The sequence below is a fragment of the Rhinoderma darwinii genome, chromosome 6 (assembly GCF_050947455.1).
Source record: "Rhinoderma darwinii isolate aRhiDar2 chromosome 6, aRhiDar2.hap1, whole genome shotgun sequence".
Lineage (NCBI taxonomy): Eukaryota > Metazoa > Chordata > Amphibia > Anura > Rhinodermatidae > Rhinoderma > Rhinoderma darwinii.
In genome coordinates, this window is record NC_134692.1 from 14,218,198 (window position 1) to 14,238,054 (window position 19,857).

At 43.8% G+C, this 19,857-nt stretch overlaps 1 protein-coding gene across 3 annotated transcripts in view; it reads left to right on the forward strand.

Annotated features, from left to right (window-relative positions):
• Window positions 1-19,857, forward strand: part of RAB3GAP1 (RAB3 GTPase activating protein catalytic subunit 1) — an 83,979-nt gene that overhangs the window by 19,965 nt on the left and 44,157 nt on the right. For all 3 annotated transcript variants that reach the window (XM_075829198.1, XM_075829199.1, XM_075829200.1), the window contains exons 6-11: window positions 1,670-1,786; window positions 7,189-7,354; window positions 9,376-9,475; window positions 13,754-13,835; window positions 18,555-18,623; window positions 19,328-19,401. In XM_075829198.1, coding sequence (XP_075685313.1) covers window positions 1,670-1,786; window positions 7,189-7,354; window positions 9,376-9,475; window positions 13,754-13,835; window positions 18,555-18,623; window positions 19,328-19,401 — 608 coding nt within the window. The remainder of the gene's footprint in view (window positions 1-1,669; window positions 1,787-7,188; window positions 7,355-9,375; window positions 9,476-13,753; window positions 13,836-18,554; window positions 18,624-19,327; window positions 19,402-19,857) is intronic.

A 19,857-nucleotide genomic window follows, 5' to 3' on the forward strand; every position in this document is an offset into this window, starting at 1 on the left:
TGCGCACCCATAGATTAGGCCTTGCTGTACCTCTGTAGGGAGTCACATAAGTTACGAATCCCAACAGAAAATAAATTGTGGCCTGTGCTATTGCATCACGTGTCATGGAACGGTTCCCCCTAGAAAATAACTCTAAAGAGCATCACACGGCGGCACACCGGATCCCTGCAGCTCTGAACTACACCGCCACAGGGACCTCGGCGTGCTACTATACAGCCTCCCGCATACAACTCTGCCAGGTACATGAGGCCTAAGATAGAAGCTGTAGGATTCATTCACACCTGGTCAAATTGCAGCTGTTTTTTTTTTTTTTTTGCAAAATCGTAGCGTTTTGCGGAAATTTTTCGATAATTGCTGCAATAAACCTCAACTTGACCGCATCGTGTGAATAAGACCCTAAGCTCACTGCTCCGGCACTGCCCCATCTGAGCATTATGGCAAAAATAAAGAACAAGCTGAATCTCTTGTGCCATGTGCTGCCCCTTCTGCCCTGCTCTGTGTATCATACATGCGTGTACAGTGGGGCATGACGCAAGTAATTATACAATATATGCATTATACACAGCTGAGGGCAAGAGGAGGATCCAGCTACTCAAGTGTCATGAAGAGCGGCGATGTAGCCGGCTTGTCCCATGGCGTCCATTATAGTGGGATCAGTGGGTTAATAGGAGTTGGAAGGGGGGGGCACAAACATTGTAGGCAAAACAGATTTTTCACGTTTTTCAAGTTTCCGCAATTTATTTCTAAACCTCAAACCAAGCAAATAAGCCCACTCACCTCCACGCATCACCCCATCACTCTCATATCTTTGCAGTAACTTCATTACAGCATTAGGGCTTATTCATGCGAACGTGGGGAAAATCGGATGTGAAAAACGCCTGTTGCCCCATGCGTGTCCCGTTTTCACGGATCCACATAGACTTGAATCTATGGAGGGATTTGTGAAAACAGAAGAAAATTGGACATGTTCTATTTTTCAACTGACCCTTTACAAGGTCTGGTGAAACAGCCGCGTGATCGGCCGCATTAAAATACATGCGTCCGTGTGACGGCCGTTTTCACATCACACGGATGTATTCAACATTCGTCTGAATAAGCCGTTAACCCCCTGTGTAATATGCAGATGCCTTATAAATAAGGCTAGCACTCGATAATGCCCTTTTGGTCACAGTAAAATTCTGACCTGGTCGAAATATTTGCAGTCTTTGCAAAGGATAATAATTTGTTTTGTTTTTTTTCAGTACTGGGTGCTGTATATGCAACTGACCTGCAGGTGGCAGTGTTTTAATATATATTTTTTTCTTTTGTCCATTTAAATGACAAGCTGGCAGGGATTACAGGGATCTGCTTACTCCTGGGACTCTTTATGACAATTCATTGATCTTTTCACATAACGCATCCGCCATTATGACTCCGGTTGTTACAGGTGATCCGTGTAACATATATGTGATCGTTAAAAGCCGATACTTTCCACACGAGATCACAGCCCCTGCAAGGAAACACAAAAATCACTATTCATGAAATCCGATGCTGTAATGATCTAATCACTCCACGTTTCTCTAGAAAAACTGGGCCAGTATGATTAATGAGCCCCGGGCTGCAGAGCTGCCTCAGAGGCATTGGAATGACACGGACTCTGTCGTTAATTAGTATTATGCATCTTTTGCAGGTACGGGCTACGTGAGTTTGTAGTCATTTCTCCAGCTGCTAATGATGCCGTTATCAGTGAATCCAAGTGCAATCTTCTCCTCAGCTCTGTGTCTATTGCTCTCGGAAATACCGGCTGGTGAGTACTAATACAAATCCCATTAATAAGCCTCCGAGCAACTATCACACATTGACTTTTATTAGTCTCTTAGTCATATGTGCCTGATCTTACCTGTTGGTCGGCTGCTTCGGGTTATACGGTATCGTACCGAACTTATACTTATATTCATAGAAAATACAGCTCGGTGTGAGATCCATAATAACCTGATTTTATATGGACGATTTTAATGCTGGAAACTTACAAGTGATGATTTATTTTTTTATACCAGAGATATCAAAGGGTTAATCACATCATAGAAACTGATGGCACATCCTAGCAATAACCTTTGCGATTGATGGGGGTCCGATTGCCGGGCTCCCCACTGAACTTGAGATTCTGCAGCTCCGACTTAGCGCTGCGTTCTCTTCTTGGTTTTCCCTGCACGGCGGCGCCACGGCCCCCCACAAACTGACTGCGGCTCGTCCGCATTATATGAATGGAGCTGGGTGCAGTTCTCTGCCCAGCCGGGGAGCCAGAAAAGCTGCTGTGCAGGGAAAACTCAGAAGGGGCACAGCGCTAATTCATGGCTGCCGCCCCTTCATCCTGGGGATTGGTGGGGGTCCCGGCATTTGAAACACTACCGATTGCAAAGTGGTGACATATCCTGGCACTTTTTGTGGTGCCAATAAATCTTTAAAGATCACCTGAAAATAAAAGTGGCACATTGTTAAAGTGTAACTGAACTTTTTTAATAAATTTGACATGTCATAGTGACGTTTCAGAAATTGTGATCGGTGGGGGTCCGAGCAATGAGACCCCCACCGATCACGAAAATGAAGCGGCAGAGGCGCTCCGGTGAGCTCTGGGCCGCTTAGTTTCTGCTCGAGTTTCCTCGCAGGGGGGTACGGACTCATAGACTTTCTATTAAGCCCAAACACTGCTCGCTGGGCTTTCCGAGGAAACACAATGATTGGCCTGGGTGAGTATTTTATGTGTATTTATTATTTCATTTATTTTGACTTTATTTTACTTTTCTTTTATTATAATGGCCTGTCCCTCAAAGATGTCGCCGTTGTTTAAGGGTTTTGACGGAATGAATAGCGCAATGGACTACGGTTTTGATTCCGTTAAAACAACGGAATCCTTTCACAGCGGTGACAAACCGAAACCATTTGCACCGGATCCGTCACCATTGAAATCAATGGTGGCGCAAACGGAAACCTATGGTTTCCATTTGTTTCAGTTCACAAGTTCCCCTGATGGGAAGCTCCGACAGAACCCATGAACGGAGCCCCGATGCAAGATGTGAACGAAGCCTTATAGTGACTTTTGAAGCAGTTAGAGCTGTGCTGGGTCTATCTAGAAAAATCAGTGCGGACTATAGGACATAAATATGACATGGTAATAATAGGTGAAGATTCACTTCATGATTTAAACTAAGCAAAGTTACTCAGCATTTCTTTAGTCCATTGCTTACGCTCCAATCGTTTGGTAACTACAACTCCCAGCATGCCCTTACAGGTGCTATAGTCCCTGTGCACATCAGGTCTCGGGCATGCAGCTGTGCCCCATTGTAGGTACGAGCGCCTGATCTCTATGTATAGCGTTTAGTTTACTGCGTGTTCCACCACCTGCCTCTCGCTCGCACTACATAACCACAGCCGAGTCTGATCGTGATTTGTGGATGAACTAAATATTTTACCGCAGGTCCCGGGGACTATAAATAACCCGGATACATTATTCTTTATTACGACAGCCACTTGAAACCCCCTGGGAGCTGTGCGGATGGCTGTCGCCCGAGGGCCGCTCCGTGTCCCAGTTTAAATATGCGCATATATTATGGTATGAAAAGTTCCAGTCTAGCGTTGTCACAAGACATTGTCAGACGCATCACTTTACTTTCCCTAGTTCCGTTTCACCTGTTCCAAAACTTACGCCGTCCTCACGCCACATTTATTAACCCTTCGAGTGACCCGTGGTTTTCATTTCTGAAGGAACCCAAAGCATTGTAGCCGGTTCTCAAAATTGTCACATACAGTAGAAGTCCTTCAATCTGGCATCTGTGGGACCTGGAAAGGCAGGATTATCAGATATTCTGGATTATCAGACGATCATAGAAAAGTATGTGAAACTCACTCGTAAGGGCAGAAAACCTCCAAGAACGCAGCTCAAAATAAAATATTAAAGGGGTGGTCCGGGGGTACAAGTAAACAAGACATGCTCTTATAATATAAAAAGAAAACACTTACTAAATAGTTTATATGACAAAATATGCCCTGATTGCCCGAACGGAGGAGCCCCGGAAGTTTAGCGCGTTTTTAGAAAGCTGTGACGTGAGCGCATGTCCCACTGCTTCACCTACTTGGTTAATGACCGTATAGGTCTGAGACGTTGCTTCCCATGTCGATATCGTTGGTATGACAATAAATCTGTACAAGTTACTGAATTAAATTTACTTAGTGCTGTCCGACTTTGTCGTCACAGGGAGCTGTACCCCCCACCCCCCACCCCTCCTGTATGTTTTTTGTGCTCCCGGACAAGCCCTTTAATACAATATTTGCAGACATGGCTTATTTATTCATGTTCCCTGTTACCCGGTCACCAAGAAAGTCCTTTTCTCCGGCAATCACAGTAAGACCGCCCCCACTCACAGTAAGACCGCCCCCACTCACAGTAAGACCGCCCCCACTCACAGTAAGACCGCCCCCACTCACAGTAAGACCGCCCCCACTCTTTTCCCTCTCACCGTGCAGAGACATACAGTATTGAATCAATGTCTCTAGAGCGTGAAATACCTAATATCTGGACTTTACTGTAATACCTAATTTTCCCTGTGGTGGCGCTGCAGAACAAGTGAACACTTACTGCCGGAAATGCTATGAATTACAGTTTGTTGATGAGGTCAGCGAGGCAGGCAGATTACTTTTCCTAATTTCTTTCTACAATTCTCTCCAGCTTAACTCCATAGAGGAAAGGCCTATAGCGCTGTTCATCCTGAGCTTCCTGATTCATGAACAGAATGCAAGACCATCTGCGACACAGGCAGAATAATAGGAGAAAAGTAACTGGAGTGGATTTTTCTTTGTAAACCCCTCTGGGCGCTGTAGTGGCGGCTTTTTGTGGTTGTCACCCGCTAAGATAAATCAAAAAGAATCGAACAACATATTGATAGACTTTACATAAAGGCCATAAAAAGGGGGTTATCTCCGGATGGCAACCACTGTCCATATGTCCTTTTAGGACAGATCGACATCAGACGGATGGTCCCCTGCTCAGGACTCCCTCTATGTGCCAGAATATGGCTGATCCGGCGCGTCCTCGCATTTCATGAACAGCCATTTATTTGAATGGCCGCCATGTAATGCAAAGTTTCCTCCACAGCGCCCTCTGCAGGGGAAATGTGTGCCTAGACGAGACTTCCCCCGGCGGTAACAGCTAATCACTGAGGCTGAGAAAAGCCTGATCCACGGCGATCATTTGGCCTTAATTTTAAAAGGGGTCGTCTTCATGAGACCGTTCCTTTAAGGACTTTTATTTCCAGGTAATTTGTATATTTTGTAGAGGAATTTGCTCTTTAATTTCTAGAATTTTATCCTTTCAAAAAGCCGAATATTTATCCTACAGAAAGTGATGTAAAGTATACGAGCGGCAGTGATGTCTCTCCAGCGCTGTCATGTTCTATTCTTTATAGACCGGGGGGTTTTATGAGCCGGCAGAGCATGGTAATCTGCATGACAATGAAATTACAGTCTGCGCATCTCTACTGTTTTCTTTTCAGGGTGCAAAATTGGCGAAGGACTTCAAAAACATTCATCAAAAACCAAACTTACAGATATTTAAATAGTTCACCCAAAAAAAGTCTGATATGTTATGCCCTCGTAATTCAGAATTACCAAGACCTAAAAATATAGGAAGAGGATATAGGTATCAGATATTCTGTATCATTGGATGGTCATACAAATGTATATAAAACACACTAGTACCTTCAAGAAGACCAGAGGCCCAGAATAGAGGCTGTAGCGATCCCCCCTCCTCCTCCCTCCCTCTCACAGCATGAGTTTCACACAGACACCGAGGGAGAGATCCTGCAGCAGCTTCCCCCTCCTCTCCCTAGTCCCAGTCTAGTATTTACTATTTCAATCCAGGCTGATATTTTGGGTAGTGAAGCAGTTTCTCAACATTTACAGAGAGCCTGCTAGCAGGAAAAGGGTCTTATAAGCCGCTGGAAGTTGAGAAATATGCAACTTTCCCCCAATAAGGTCCCATACGGGTGACCATCCCCCATATGGGACGTTATTAACGGAGTATACTGCAATAACGTATTTGAAAAGTCACTATCTACCGGTCTTCAAAACTGGGGCCAAGAGGCTTTTTAGTGGTCGGGTCTTTCTCCTGAGTGCGGGGGGGGGGTTTACTTTATACTTTAAATAGCGCAGCAGAATACAGTAGCAGCAAAATGGATGACACTTAACACATCTTATCCACACGCTGCGTAAAAATTCGGTGCAGAAATTGACCTGCGGTGCGTAATTTTCGGACCGCAGCCTGTCAATTCCTGCTGCGGAAAGTGGACTGAATTGCTGCGTTTTTCAGAGGAGACGTCACCATCCCCCAACATTGAGAAAAATGCAGCAAAATATCATAAAACCGCAGGAAATGGTGCGTTTTTGCCGCAGCGTAATGTCTACTATTTTCATCCGAATTGCTGCAGAAATTTTCTGCAGCAATTCCGTTGTGCGTGGACAAGCCCTTAGCGGCAAATCTGTCTACATCCTTATCCCATATTCCAACCAGGCAGGTTTGCTGATCCCCCGTGGGGTTGGTAATGGTGTCCATGTTGGATGTCACCCATCTTTTTTAACTATTTGACACTCAATGACTTTTTTTTATTGGGAACACTTTGCTTTTCTAGGAGAAATTCTCTTCAATTGCAAAAACCACTTTAGGGTATTCTGATCTCCTAAACTAAGGTTGATTTGCAGTGCGGATTGTATAAACCTGAACACTGCTCGGACCACTGAGCTTGCCTTGATATCTAAGGAACTGACAACTTCTTCCGGATGCCGCATTGCCCTATGATTATATCTGCAGAATAAGCGATTTGCTATATTTGTCATCGTCCGCTGGGCTTTTTGCTATATTCTGCTTTATTCCCAGCACGTGTGAGATTATAGTAACTGGAGCTTCCGCCTCATATTGAGAAATCAAAATAGCTGCCGAGGGGACCTGGGGGACATCTCTGATAGAAGTGACAGGAGTCGGCTGTCACAGCCATACTATGGCGTTGTAGGAACTGTGATGAGAGGGGGTTGCAAGCGGCCCACCTACTGAAAATAGCAGCCTGGCCCAGGGAGAGTTGCCGGTCTTTATTATGTCAAATCTATGTGAAACTTCCTGGTGGAGAATGCAGAATAATAATAACGATGATGATATTTTTACAGCCAGGTCCCAATATTTGTGCAAATTCATCAGAAATGGAGGAAACTTTACGTGGGCGAGTGCCAAGGACCAGGCGTGCGCACAGACTTCGAGATGGTGCATTTACGGAAAGTGCCAAATCAGTACACCCATCTATCAGGGCTCCTGGACATCTTCAAGTCCAAAATTGTATGTATGCAGTTTTCTTATCAGGTTGCGGTTACGAGTAGGGTCGTTTATATTAAGGCATACATCTCATGTGAAGGAAGATGTAAAAAAAAATATTCTCTGCTCCAATAAGAAAAACAACCTGTGCTAATGAATGTTTTTGGCCGTAACAACAAGCGCCGATCCATGAGAATCGTGGATCGGCGCTCGTTTGCTCCTTTCGCAAGGAACTATGATCAGTAATGTATGGGGACGAGCGATCGTTACTATGTCCCCATACATTATTACCATGTCGGCAGCACGTCTCCCTGTTTACACAAGGAGATCTGCTGCCGACGGCGATAATATTTCTTGCTGCATAAAGTATACGATCAGCCGATGAACCAGTATTTTCTCATTCATCGGCTGATCGTTTCTCTGTTTACACAGGCCAATTACCGGGGGCAACTGTTCATATTAACGCTCGTTTGCCCGATCATTGGCTCGTGTAGGGCCTTAAAGGGGTTTTCCACCCTCTGACAACTGATGATCTATCCACTGGATAGGTCATCAGTATATCATCGGTGCGGGTCCAACACCCGAACCCCGCACAGTTAAGCCGCTCCGGTGGCCAGCGGGCACCGGATGTTATGGCACATAATGCTACGTACGAAGCCGGAAGCAGTTGGCTCCATACACAGCATAGTGGCCGTGCTGCAGAACTGCAGGTACGCTACTATTCACTTGAATACTGTACTGCAGCTCGGCCGCTATTCCGTGGCCGGAGCCAACTGCTTCCCGCAGGTACGTCTGGTGCACGGAGGCACCGGACCGGCTGATCTGTGCAGGGTCCGGGTGTCTTACCTGCACCGATTATATACTGATGTCCTATCTGGTGGATAGGTCATCAGTTGTCAGAAGGTGGAAAACCCCTTTAAGTTTGAACAATAATTCACATGCTAGAGAAGCAATTTGTGCTCCAGCGCTGCTCCTCCCACAGCAAGTTAGGACAGGAAGTTGCAGCCATTGTCAGCCATCTTTGAGGCGATGGAGAGCTATCTTTGTCACCTGGTCACAGGCTTCATACAGAGTCTCTTCCCTGCTTTATCCTCCTCTTTAATTTCCATCTTTCCTTGTCCATCAGTTTTGTATTTGTTGCTCCCATAGTCATGCTCCGTGACCTATGCTATCTGTGACCAGTGCACAAGGGAAAAGCACGCCTACTCTGAAAGAGAAACATCTCGTTCTCTTAGGAGTCTCCCATAAATGGGGTTTCTCACTACGGACATTGATGGCAATATCACTAGGATATGTAAACAGAGTCTGATCTGTGGGGGTCTGACTGCTGGAACCCCCAATTACGCCTGTAATGAAGGAGCCGCTGAACTAGGACATCCATGTCTGATCCACAGGGTTCTGACCGATGGGATTAGAACACAGGGACCTTGTCCCCCTTAGCTTTTCCCCTATGCAGCCCTGGTCTTGGCCAGTTGAATGGGGCTGTGTTGCAATACCAGACACAGCACCTGGTCGGCAGCGGTGCCGTGTTACTAAAAATCTGAATTTTTTTCGGTACCTGTGGGGTTACAACTCTCATGGATCAGACTTTGATGGCATGTCCTCATGATACGCCGTCATTGTCTCTGGTGGGAATATTCCTCCTTTAATTTCAACAGACAGCGCAGGCTGGCAGATAAGTTATTGATGTTGGAAGATATGCAATTTTTTTTCACTAAAAAATATAGTGTTTAAATAGATCCCCAAGAAACTTTAAGCAAACTACGCAAAATGTACTTTGGTCCCTGAGCCCCATTCTCGGGGACTCGAGCTGCAAAGAATCTGGGGACAGGGTATAGTAAGTATATTCCTGAATGAGCAGCACGGAGACCAATCCCAGGAACCCCCCGAAATTGCAGAGATATGAAATTGGAATATTTAGTTTATCGATGGTTTTATTTTATATTGTATTTATATAGCTGATAAAATAATGGTTTGCATTTATTTATGATTTGCTGATATGTGAAAAAGATCAATATATCTACTTTCCATGTTTGTACTTTTAGGGATGTCCACTCACTGCATTGCCTCCCGTAAACATCGCCATCCGTTTCACGTACGTCCTTCAGGACTGGCTGCAGTATTTCTGGCCGCAGCAGCCCCCAGGTGAGAGAACCCCCAGGTTAAGCTTGCAGCCCGTTTTTCTGAATGACTTGTCGTTCACAGTCTCTTTGTGAAGGTTGCCATTCTGGATTACCAATAGCCAATTGATATCGGCCTTGATCATCGGCCTGGTCTGGGCTTCTATCGATGGGATGCAGATCTGTCGTTGGCAAGACTGCACCCGTCGCGACCGAAAAAAAATCCAAAATGGCAGATCAACTTTTCCACAAATATCTGTCTTGGGTTGGTGTCTGTCTCGCTTGTTCGTGTCACTATAAGGCAACAGTCGGCAGAAAATGGTCTAAATCAGCCTTTTCGGCCATCCAAAATCTATATTCTAGCGTATGCCGGCTTTAGACAACCCATCACCCAGGACAGACTCTTCCTGAGCAAGTTATGATTTTTACAGCCCACAATACGAAGTGTTATATTTTCCACCAGAGAAGTGGATCCTTTAAGTCGCAATCGGTTTGGTGCCGGCCGGGGTGCTGACTCTAAGGAAACGTGCAGTTCTTCACCCTAAGACCCCACAAGAAAGTATGAACTCTCCCGGGTCGGATTACCAGATTACGTTCCCCACAATACTCACCGATTGGCAGTGGGTCCGAAGCATAGCCAGGGCTTGTCAACAGATACATAATCGGGAGGTAGCAAGCTGAAGGATGAGACCACCGTCGGCAGGGGTCAAGCCGGGAGTTGATGCCAGGAAGCAATCAACAAATCGAAAGGGCGAGACAGGACCGTAATCCAGGAACAAGACTGAGGTTAGGATTAGTGTCCGGAACAGAATCAAATGGCAAAAGGAAGAAAAGCCAAACATAGGATGTACCTTGATCTGCAGGCCAGGCATTGCAGGCTGATTCCCCTTTTTATAATCGCACCAGGACTCACATCAGCGGATGCCGGTTGGCCCGGCAACACGACGCTGACGGCAGTGGTGAAGAGGGGAGCCGTGGCCGGATCCAGTAGTACCGCGGCTGATGACAAAACCAGAGAAGCAGGCGTTCTTTGCCTAGCACTTGGACGCGGGCGTCTGCAGGAGCCATGACCGCTCGCAAGGAATTGTCATTGGAGGCAGGGGCGAGTAACACTAAAGTTCACCTGGATCCCTGACTCCTATAGATCAGCTGCTGTTCTCTATACTGATATTATCAAATACGTAAAGTCAAGGCCATTCTAAGACGTACACCTGACCAATCTCCTTAGTAATAGATGGATAGACTGGACCTTTAGACCTTGGTTTATACACGTTTTCAATGTTCTTTTCTTGTATTTCTTGTCTTGTTCTTTGTATAATTTGAATAGACATTTTACATATTCAAAGATTAAGAAACTAAGAAACTGATTATCAACCTTAATAGACTCGGCTACCGTCAAGTTGTGTGAATTTTATTAAATGGTTTGTCAGGTTAAAGTGTACCTATGGTGTGTGTGTATATTTACATATATGTATTATTTTGCATAAATCAGTAGTGCATGTGAATATATGACGCTTTGTAATATATTTTATTAGGCGATAGTGGCATCTTCCTCACCATCCAGTAGCCTGTATTTCCCCTTCCCCTGCTTGCAGGATCTCTGAAGATTTTCACAAACCTCCTCAGTCATCAAAAAATATTTCTAGGGTAATTCAGTAAAAAATAGACAGGGAGGAGGGGGATGCAGCTGCAGCATCATCTCTCCCTCAGTGTCTGTCTGCTGTAGGGAGAGGAGGATGGATCATGTTACAGTCTCTGTGCCTCTGCCTGTGTGTGAGACTGGATGAGTGGAAGAGGGAGGGGGTAGCAGCTTGGGGGAGACATTTGATTGGCTCAGAGCACACAGCACAGTTCTGACATCACACCAGGAAGAGCCCGCCCACTCAGGCAAGGAGAGAGAAAATTTACATTTACAGAAATGAAACTGAGGAATGGATAAGATTCAAACTATGCAAAAAAAAATCTGTTTCCACCGCCTCTAATATTCATATTCAGCTGCAGGACGAAGGATTATGATTTTAGTTTTTTACTGATGGGTACCCTTTAAGACAACCCTTTTTGAAACACGCCATTTGAGCATCCAATAGATAGGTCATCCCCAGTTCAGAGGACCCATCAGCATATTAATTTCAATGGACACCCTACAATGGTCCATGACTCTCACACACGCATAGATAACAGCTGATTGTATAGCGTCACAGCAGTTGCCCCCCCATGACCAGCTACTATTATCAGGGGATAATCCAAACATGATGGCTGTCATCTGCTTTTGATATCTATTGTAGAGGCAAATTTGGCTACTTGGAAATAATAAAGTGTCCCCTAATCAGGTCCCTTGCTGTTGCAAAAAGTTTGAACATAGGACTACAGCCATCCATTGAAATCAATGACCTATCATTGGGTGCCACCCAACTTCTCGCAGCGGGTTCCAGCAGTGGGACCTTGTTTGACGTTCAGGGACCTACAGTATGAAAACCGGATACTTTTATATGGGATTGAAATAAAATAGTAGTTGCATTATGTAGCTCTTTCTTTCATCTCCTGTTTTTGGGGACTTTGTGGAACAAGTAGCTGATTTAACACACCAAAGAATTTTGCAGTTGCTTAGCAAAAAAATAGATTAACATGTCTCACTTTTCTGCAACGTAGGTGACCGCTCGGAGGAGAGGTGATAGTTTAATCGTTTGCTGGAATTGTATTTAATGGGTACTACAAGTGAAATAAATAAAAGATTTGTGCTTCAATTATATATGTTGACCTTCACGGTTATTAGAAAAACATGGCATCTTTCTTCCAAAAACAGCGCCACACCTCTCTATGGGTTGTGTGTGGTATTGCAGCTCAGCTGAGTTGAAGTGAATAGGCCTGAGCTGCGATACCACACACAACCTGTGGATAGGTGTGGCACTGTTTTTGGAAAATCCTTTCTAACACCCCTTTTAATACACGCTTCTCCACCATTCTCCTGTTCTGCTCTCTACCCCTCGTAAGGGGGTTTTACACATGGCAACTATCGCGCAGACGTGCTTTCATAGAACGCTCGTTGCCGATAATTGCCCTGTGTAAACAGCGCAGCGATCAGCAGATGACCGAGCAAACACTCGATCATCTGCTGATCGTATCGTTTTAAAAAAGTTAAATATTATCGCTGCCGATGTGATAACATATGGGGACGAACGATCGGAGTAACGACCGCTCGTCCCCATTCATAGCTCCGTGTGACAGGAGCAAACGAGCGCCGATCAATGAGACACTCGGCGCTCGCTGCACCGGCCACTTATCGGCCAGTGTAATAGGGGCTTAACAGGTACGAGCGTACGACAGTCACTTATATGTAGGCGTCTCTTCCTGCGCCAGTCTCTGCAGTCATAGTGGAGACGATGAGTTGTGCAGTGGTAGATATTGGGGACGTTCGATAAGAACATTCAATGCTAAAATAATTTTCAATTAAAAGTACATTTTCTAATAATACTATATTAATTGGATGAGAAGAATACGAGCACTAGCTTTTCATTGTTATTATTGCAGCCGTGGCCTCATACGTCCTCTTAATCAGCCAATATCAAATAGCAATTAGATTTAATAAAACAAAACTATATTGGAAGATACGAAAAAATAGTTATAGGAATTAGGCAGTAATGGGTTATATAAAGGCTATATACTATAATGAATGCTGGGGGTTGTAGTTTCACAACCGCTGAAGAGCCACACTTTGGAGACCACTTCTATATACATACCAGAGGAATGTAAATGTAGCATTTGCAACGCTAAATATGAAAAATAATAATAATAAAAACAGCAGTTCTTCCCTTTAATGATTCGCTCCCTTCCATCGTATTCTGTCTCATATTATAATCAGAACTGCAATAAATATATAATAATTTTTCCTATATATGTCCCAGGAGAGAAGAGAAGACCTTTTCACCCATCCCTCCTTCTCTCTAATCCTCTGCTCGTATCTGTCTCTGACTGTGCGGCAACTGGCTAAAGCAGGAGCCCTCCCCCACTATTCTGTCTGCAACTGGAGACCAAGCATGCTAAACCCTGCTCCGAACTGTCTGCCAGCTGAAAATGAAAGGGATAAGGAGGAAATTTATACTTGTGTTCCCTGCAAGATTTCTACCTGAGTGTTTGATTCTGGCTCTGCAGAAATCCTCGTTTTTTTTCTGGTTACGTTCCTCTGCCCTCCATTTACCTATACCAGGACTTCTGATGATCGAGCTGCTCACACTGTTCTTTCTGCATTATATGTATAGGGTTATCTATTGTCACATATATTATGTCTATCCTATTTTTCTTATAGACATCGATGCTGTGGTGGGTGGAGAAGTCGGAGGTCTCGAGTTTGGAAAGCTCCCCTTTGGTGCCTGTGAAGATCCAATCAGGTTAGCGAAATCAGAATTGTGTTCTGTTCTGTAATAGGGAATTATGAAGATCTAAATGTTTACACCTAAGTGGCCTAGATAGTGATACGATGGGAACATTGATGTGGATGTTGATTTGAATCTACAAAATGTGCCTATGACTGAGTAATTTACATAAAAAGTGTTTGTACATACATTACATTACTTATCCTGTACTGATCCAGAGTTACATCCTGTATTATACTGCAGAGCTGCACTCACTATTCTGCTGGTGGAGTCACTGTGTACATACATTACATTACTTATCCTGTACTGATCCTGAGTTACATCCTGTATTATACTGCAGAGCTGCACTCACTATTCTGCTGGTGGAGTCACTGTGTACATACATTACATTACTTATCCTGTACTGATCCTGAGTTACATCCTGTATTATACTCCAGAGCTGCACTCACTATTCTGCTGGTGGAGACTCTGTGTACATACATTACATTACTTATCCTGTACTGATCCTGAGTTACATCCTGTATTATACTCCAGAGCTACACTCACTATTCTGCTGGTAGAGTCTCTGTGTACATACATTACATTACTTATCCTGTACTGATCCTGAGTTACATCCTGTATTATACTCCAGAGCTACACTCACTATTCTGCTGGTAGAGTCACTGTGTACATACATTACATTACTTATCCTGTACTGATCCTGAGTTACAGCCTGTATTATACTCCAGAGCTGCACTCACTATTCTGCTGGTGGAGTCACTGTGTACATACATTACATTACTTATCCTGTACTGATCCTGAGTTACATCCTGTATTATACTCCAGAGCTGCACTCACTATTCTGCTGGTGGAGTCACCGTGTACATACATTACTTATCCTGTACAGATCCGGAGTTACATCCTGTATTATACTCCAGAGCTGCACTCACTATTCTGCTGGTGGAGTCACTGTGTACATACATTACTTTACTTATCCTGTACTGATCCGGAGTTACATCCTGTATTATACTCCAGAGCGGCACTCACTATTCTGATAGTTCTTATTGAAAAGTGTCAATAAGCATTTTTAAATAGGCGTCCAAAAAAATGACAAAAATACCAACGATTTATGTATAAAAGTCTGTGTTAACAAACCATCCAATCAACTGCCTTTTACCTTTACTATGAAAAGTGTTGTTTTCTGGAGTCCTTGTCCAAAATCTATGTGATGCTGCCCTCTGCTGGTAGTTTCATAGTACCTGACAACTTGCCTAAAAGAATGAATATGATATAGATATGAGACCACTATATGGACGAGATATATATGTGTGTATGATCGCTATAAGAGGTACACGATGTGTCCAAACCGATGTGGACACCTGACCATAACACCTATGTGAGCTTGTTGGATATCCCGTTACAATTGTGGGGTTTGGCCCGTTTTGTGGCTATAACATACTCCGCTTTTCTGGGTAGGCATTCCACAATATTTTGGAGTTTGTCTGTGGGAGTTTTTGTGAGGTCAGACACTGATGTTGGGGGAAAAGGTCTGGCTTGCAAACGCCATTCCAATTCATCCCAATGGTGTTGGTTGGGGTCAGGGCTGCGTGCTGCACACCAAACTTGTCACACTATGTCTTTATGGTGCTTGCTGTGTGCAGAGGGGCTCAATCATGACGAGCTTTACACCACCCAGGCAGACACTTCTTAGGCTTGTGTGCAGCGCCCAGTTCTGATGCTGATGTCCCTTCCAGAGGCAGCATAGATCTCTGTAACGAGTGATACAACAGAGGACAGGTGATTTTTACGCACCACACGTTTCAGCACTCGGCAACCTTGCTCTGTGAGTTTGCGTTATCTACTGCTTTCTATATGCTTCCATTTCACAATAATAGTCCTTACAGGGTACCAGGGCAGATTTAGCAGATAACAGCCCTTACAGGTGACCGAGGCAGATCTAGCAGATAATGACACAGGTGACCGGGGCCGATCTAGCAGACAATAATAGCACTTACAGGTGCCTGTGGCAGATCTAGAAGATAATAGTAGCACTTACAGGGGACCAGGGTAGATCTAGCAGACCATAATAGCACTTACAGATGACCAGGGCAGATCTAGAAGATAATAGCACTTACAGTTGACCGGGGCAGATCTAGCAGATAACACTTACAGGTGACCGGGCTACATCTAGCGTATAATAACAACCTTAGGCCCCCTGCACACATCCGTAGCATTTGCAGGCCGTTCTCCCATTATAAAGTATAGGAGCACGGTTTGCAAATTAAAAAAATAGGACATGTCCTATTTTTTGAGGGTCATTTCTATGGCCCGGACACTTACCCGTAAATATATGGGAAGGTATCCATGGACCATAGAAATGAATGGACTCATATTTTTATCCGCAATTATTGAATCGTAATTGTGAATAAAGTGCATGAGGCCTTACAGGTGACCAGGGATGATCTAGCAGATAATAACACTTACTGGTGACCAGGGCAGATCTAGCAGATAATAGCTCTTATAGGTGACCGGGGTAGATCTAGCAGATAATAATAGCACTTATAGGTGACCAGGGCCGATCTAGCAGATAATAGCACTTATAGTTGACTGGGCAGATCTAGCACATCAGAAATTTCACAAACTAACTTGTAAATGTGGCATCCTATGACAGAGCCACATTTAATGTCACTGAGCTCTTCAGTATGACCCATACTACTAGCAATGTTTGTCTTTGGAGATTACATGGCTGTGTGCTTGATTTTGTGCACCTGTTTCCAATGGGTGTGACTTAGACACCTGAATTCAATATTTAGTAGGGGTGTCCACATACTTTTGGCCATATAGTGTATATGTGAGGGGAGTTGATAAGACAAAGAGGAGGAGGGGTATAGGTATGAGGTAGGTAGATATGAGAGAGTTCCTTATAGAGGCAGCGTGTAAGATCGCACTTATGGCGGATGCTGCAATTTAATGACTGCTATTCTGAAACTATTAAATGTTAGCTGAGTAAATCGCTCATTCGGTGTAATCGTGCAGTATAAGAGCACAATTTGGCCATTTCCATAGAACACTGACCTTTTTACGGCTAAATTGCTCATTTCAGTTTACGAGCGGAAATGACATGGTGTACGCAGTAAATTGTGCAATCTACAGGTGAGCCTCCAGCACGGGATGACAGGTTTGGCCTCCTCAGTGAACAGATTGAAGCTTGGGAAAAACCAATAATGACTGCGTTTTCCCAGAACCGATGGCTGCAGCGCCTGTTATCTCCGTAAACGGCGAATACACAGCGTTAATCTGTCCGCTCCGGAGTCCGACCGTGTCCGCTACGGACGGCCCAGTCACGAAAGCTGCTGGAGCACAGGCCATGAATTGCCAATTTTCATGTTTTTGCTATAAATTTGTATAATTTTTCTTATAAATGTTTTCATTGAAGATGAGGACATCCCTGACATTTTTTGGTTCTGTGCATCGGAAAGCTGGATGACAACCAATATGGCTGCCACCGACCATTCCTTTAGTCCCGAGTGATAATTTTGCCTAGTTCTGTAAGGAAATGGAAGAGTAGTTAGTAAAGTTTTGGGAACGGAAACGGTGACCACGTAGCGCACCCAACTTTTCCAGAAACTGAGACGGAACGCTACAAGATAGCGATTTTTAATTATTAACAATTTAACGGACAAAGGGCAACGCAAGGGGGGAGTTAGAAAAGCACAATATAAAAGCACCTTTACTATTAAATACTTAAAAAACTTACCGTATTCCTTGACGTGCCGATGTTTGCAGCTTCTCTGCTCCAGTTTCTCTGTGCCAAAACTGTGGTCTGAGCAGCCTTGTCGTAGGGACATTTTATGGCTCTGAATCTCCACCTACATCAATGTCTGTATCCAATAGACCGCTAATGAAAGCGATCAAAGGGATCGGTCATGTTATAATTAAACAGCCCGATCCTTCTTTTCCCTGCCATCTGGGGAGTGTCGGGACGCCACCATACACATTAGATGGTGTACCGCTCCTGCCGAAACCGGCGATTTCGCCTACATAAATCTAACGTGTATGCCCATCTTAATGACCACACTGATCTGTCCGAACACATGACAGGGAGTGTTATCATGAGGACACTGGAATTAGGTAATAAAAAAAGTGTTTCCCATGTTGAAGAGGTTTTCCCATAATTATTATTCATCACCTATCCACAGGATAGGTGATAAATATCTGATCGGTGGGGGTTTGGCCACTGGGACCCCCACCGATCACGAGAACGGGCTTACCTTGCCATTCCTTGGAGCCCCGTAGGAATCGAGCGGTTGTGCGCATGCTCGAAAACCGCTCCATTCATTTCTATGGGTGCTAAGATAGTTCTCGGTAGCCCCATAGAAATCAATGAAGTGGTGGTCGAGCATGCGCACTACCGCTCCATTCCTACGGGGATCCAAGGAACGGCAAGGTAAGCCCGTTCCTGTTATCGGTGGGTGTTCCAGCTTTCGGACCATCACCGATCAGATATTTATCACCTGCCCTTTGGATAGCTAATAAATATTGATTATGAGAAAAACCCTTTAACTGTGGGGCACAGGAGTATTATTATGTAATGTTTTTGGTAAGTCTCCTTTAAATAATTGCGGGTCTTGTTCTGAAAATCTTCTGTGCTTTTATATTCAGCTCCTGATTCTCCGTGTGTTCTCTCTAAGGAGTTCTGTACAGGAGTGTGTAATATTCTCTGATCCACTAACTGCATTCTCACTTGTCTCCTAGTGAATTACACTTGGCGACCACTTGGCCCTGCCTGACTGAAGGCATCATAGTGGACAACGACGTGTACTCGTAAGTAAACCCTACAGGACGGGTTCTGCCTCATGTTATAAGTGTTCAACACCATCTATTCTGTATAGTCATTGAATGGAAACCTCCATTGTTTACTTTCAGGGAGTTAAAATCTATCTTGGTTATGTGATGCCCACACAGGTGCACGGCTCGTTACAGTTACCTTTTATACAGTAAACCCTTTTGTAACAGGCAATGCACCTGTGTGAGCATCACATGGCCGGGACAGAATTTTATCATCTGAAAGTAAACTATGAAAGCACCTATTCAATGACATCCAGCAGAGATCTTCCAAAATTTGAGTAACTGATACAAAAAGTTTATTGAAAAATTGAAGGGCACTGCAGTGTATTATTGAAGCGATTAGAGGATCGCACATTCAAGCCCCATAGTGGGACTAAACAAATAATAATTTTTTTTAAAAAAAAGGTTTAAAGTAAAACAAACAATAAAATAAATGTTTTATTCCAATAAAAATGCACTTATAGTGAAAAAATATATATAAAAAAAAATAGACCCAGATAATAAAGTTAAAATGTTATTTATGCCGCATGATGGGCGACGAGAAAAATATAAAAGCCCCAAAAAACTGGCAAAATATTATTTTTTTTTAGCTTCTAACCCACCTAAAAAAGATATTTACAAAACCTAATGACTTCTATGTACTTCAAAATGTCTAAATTTTCATTTGCTTTGATTTAAAGGGATTTGGATCCACTGCAAGCTCCTCAGTGGTCAGTCCGAGTGAGAAAAGCAGATAATCCTCAGTGTATGTTAGGTAAGTAGTCATTGACAAAGAATACACTGGGCAAAATGATCAACTAAGTTTATTTCCTAAGCGACGCGGGAATCATTTGGTTGCTTTTGGAATTCAGAAGCTAAGTACACCTGAACAAGCAATTTTTATTCGTTCAATTTGTCTAAAATAAAAAATGAAGCAACTTTGCGAGTAGAGAAAAAATCTTCATTTTGTGTATTCTGCTTCTATACAGACCTATGTGTTTCCATGGTTACAGACTACAGATAAACCCTCTGTGTAGTCTGATATGCAGTCATACTCCTTTTCATCTGTCCCCTTCCGTTCAGTAGTTTAACAAGAAGTAGAGGCCTGATGGGAGTTTGACTGCTGGGTCAGACTACACAAGGTTTGTTTGTAGACTGTAACCATGGAGACACATAGTTCGGCATATGAACCATACCGAAAAAAACAGAGCATATAGCCATGTATATATAA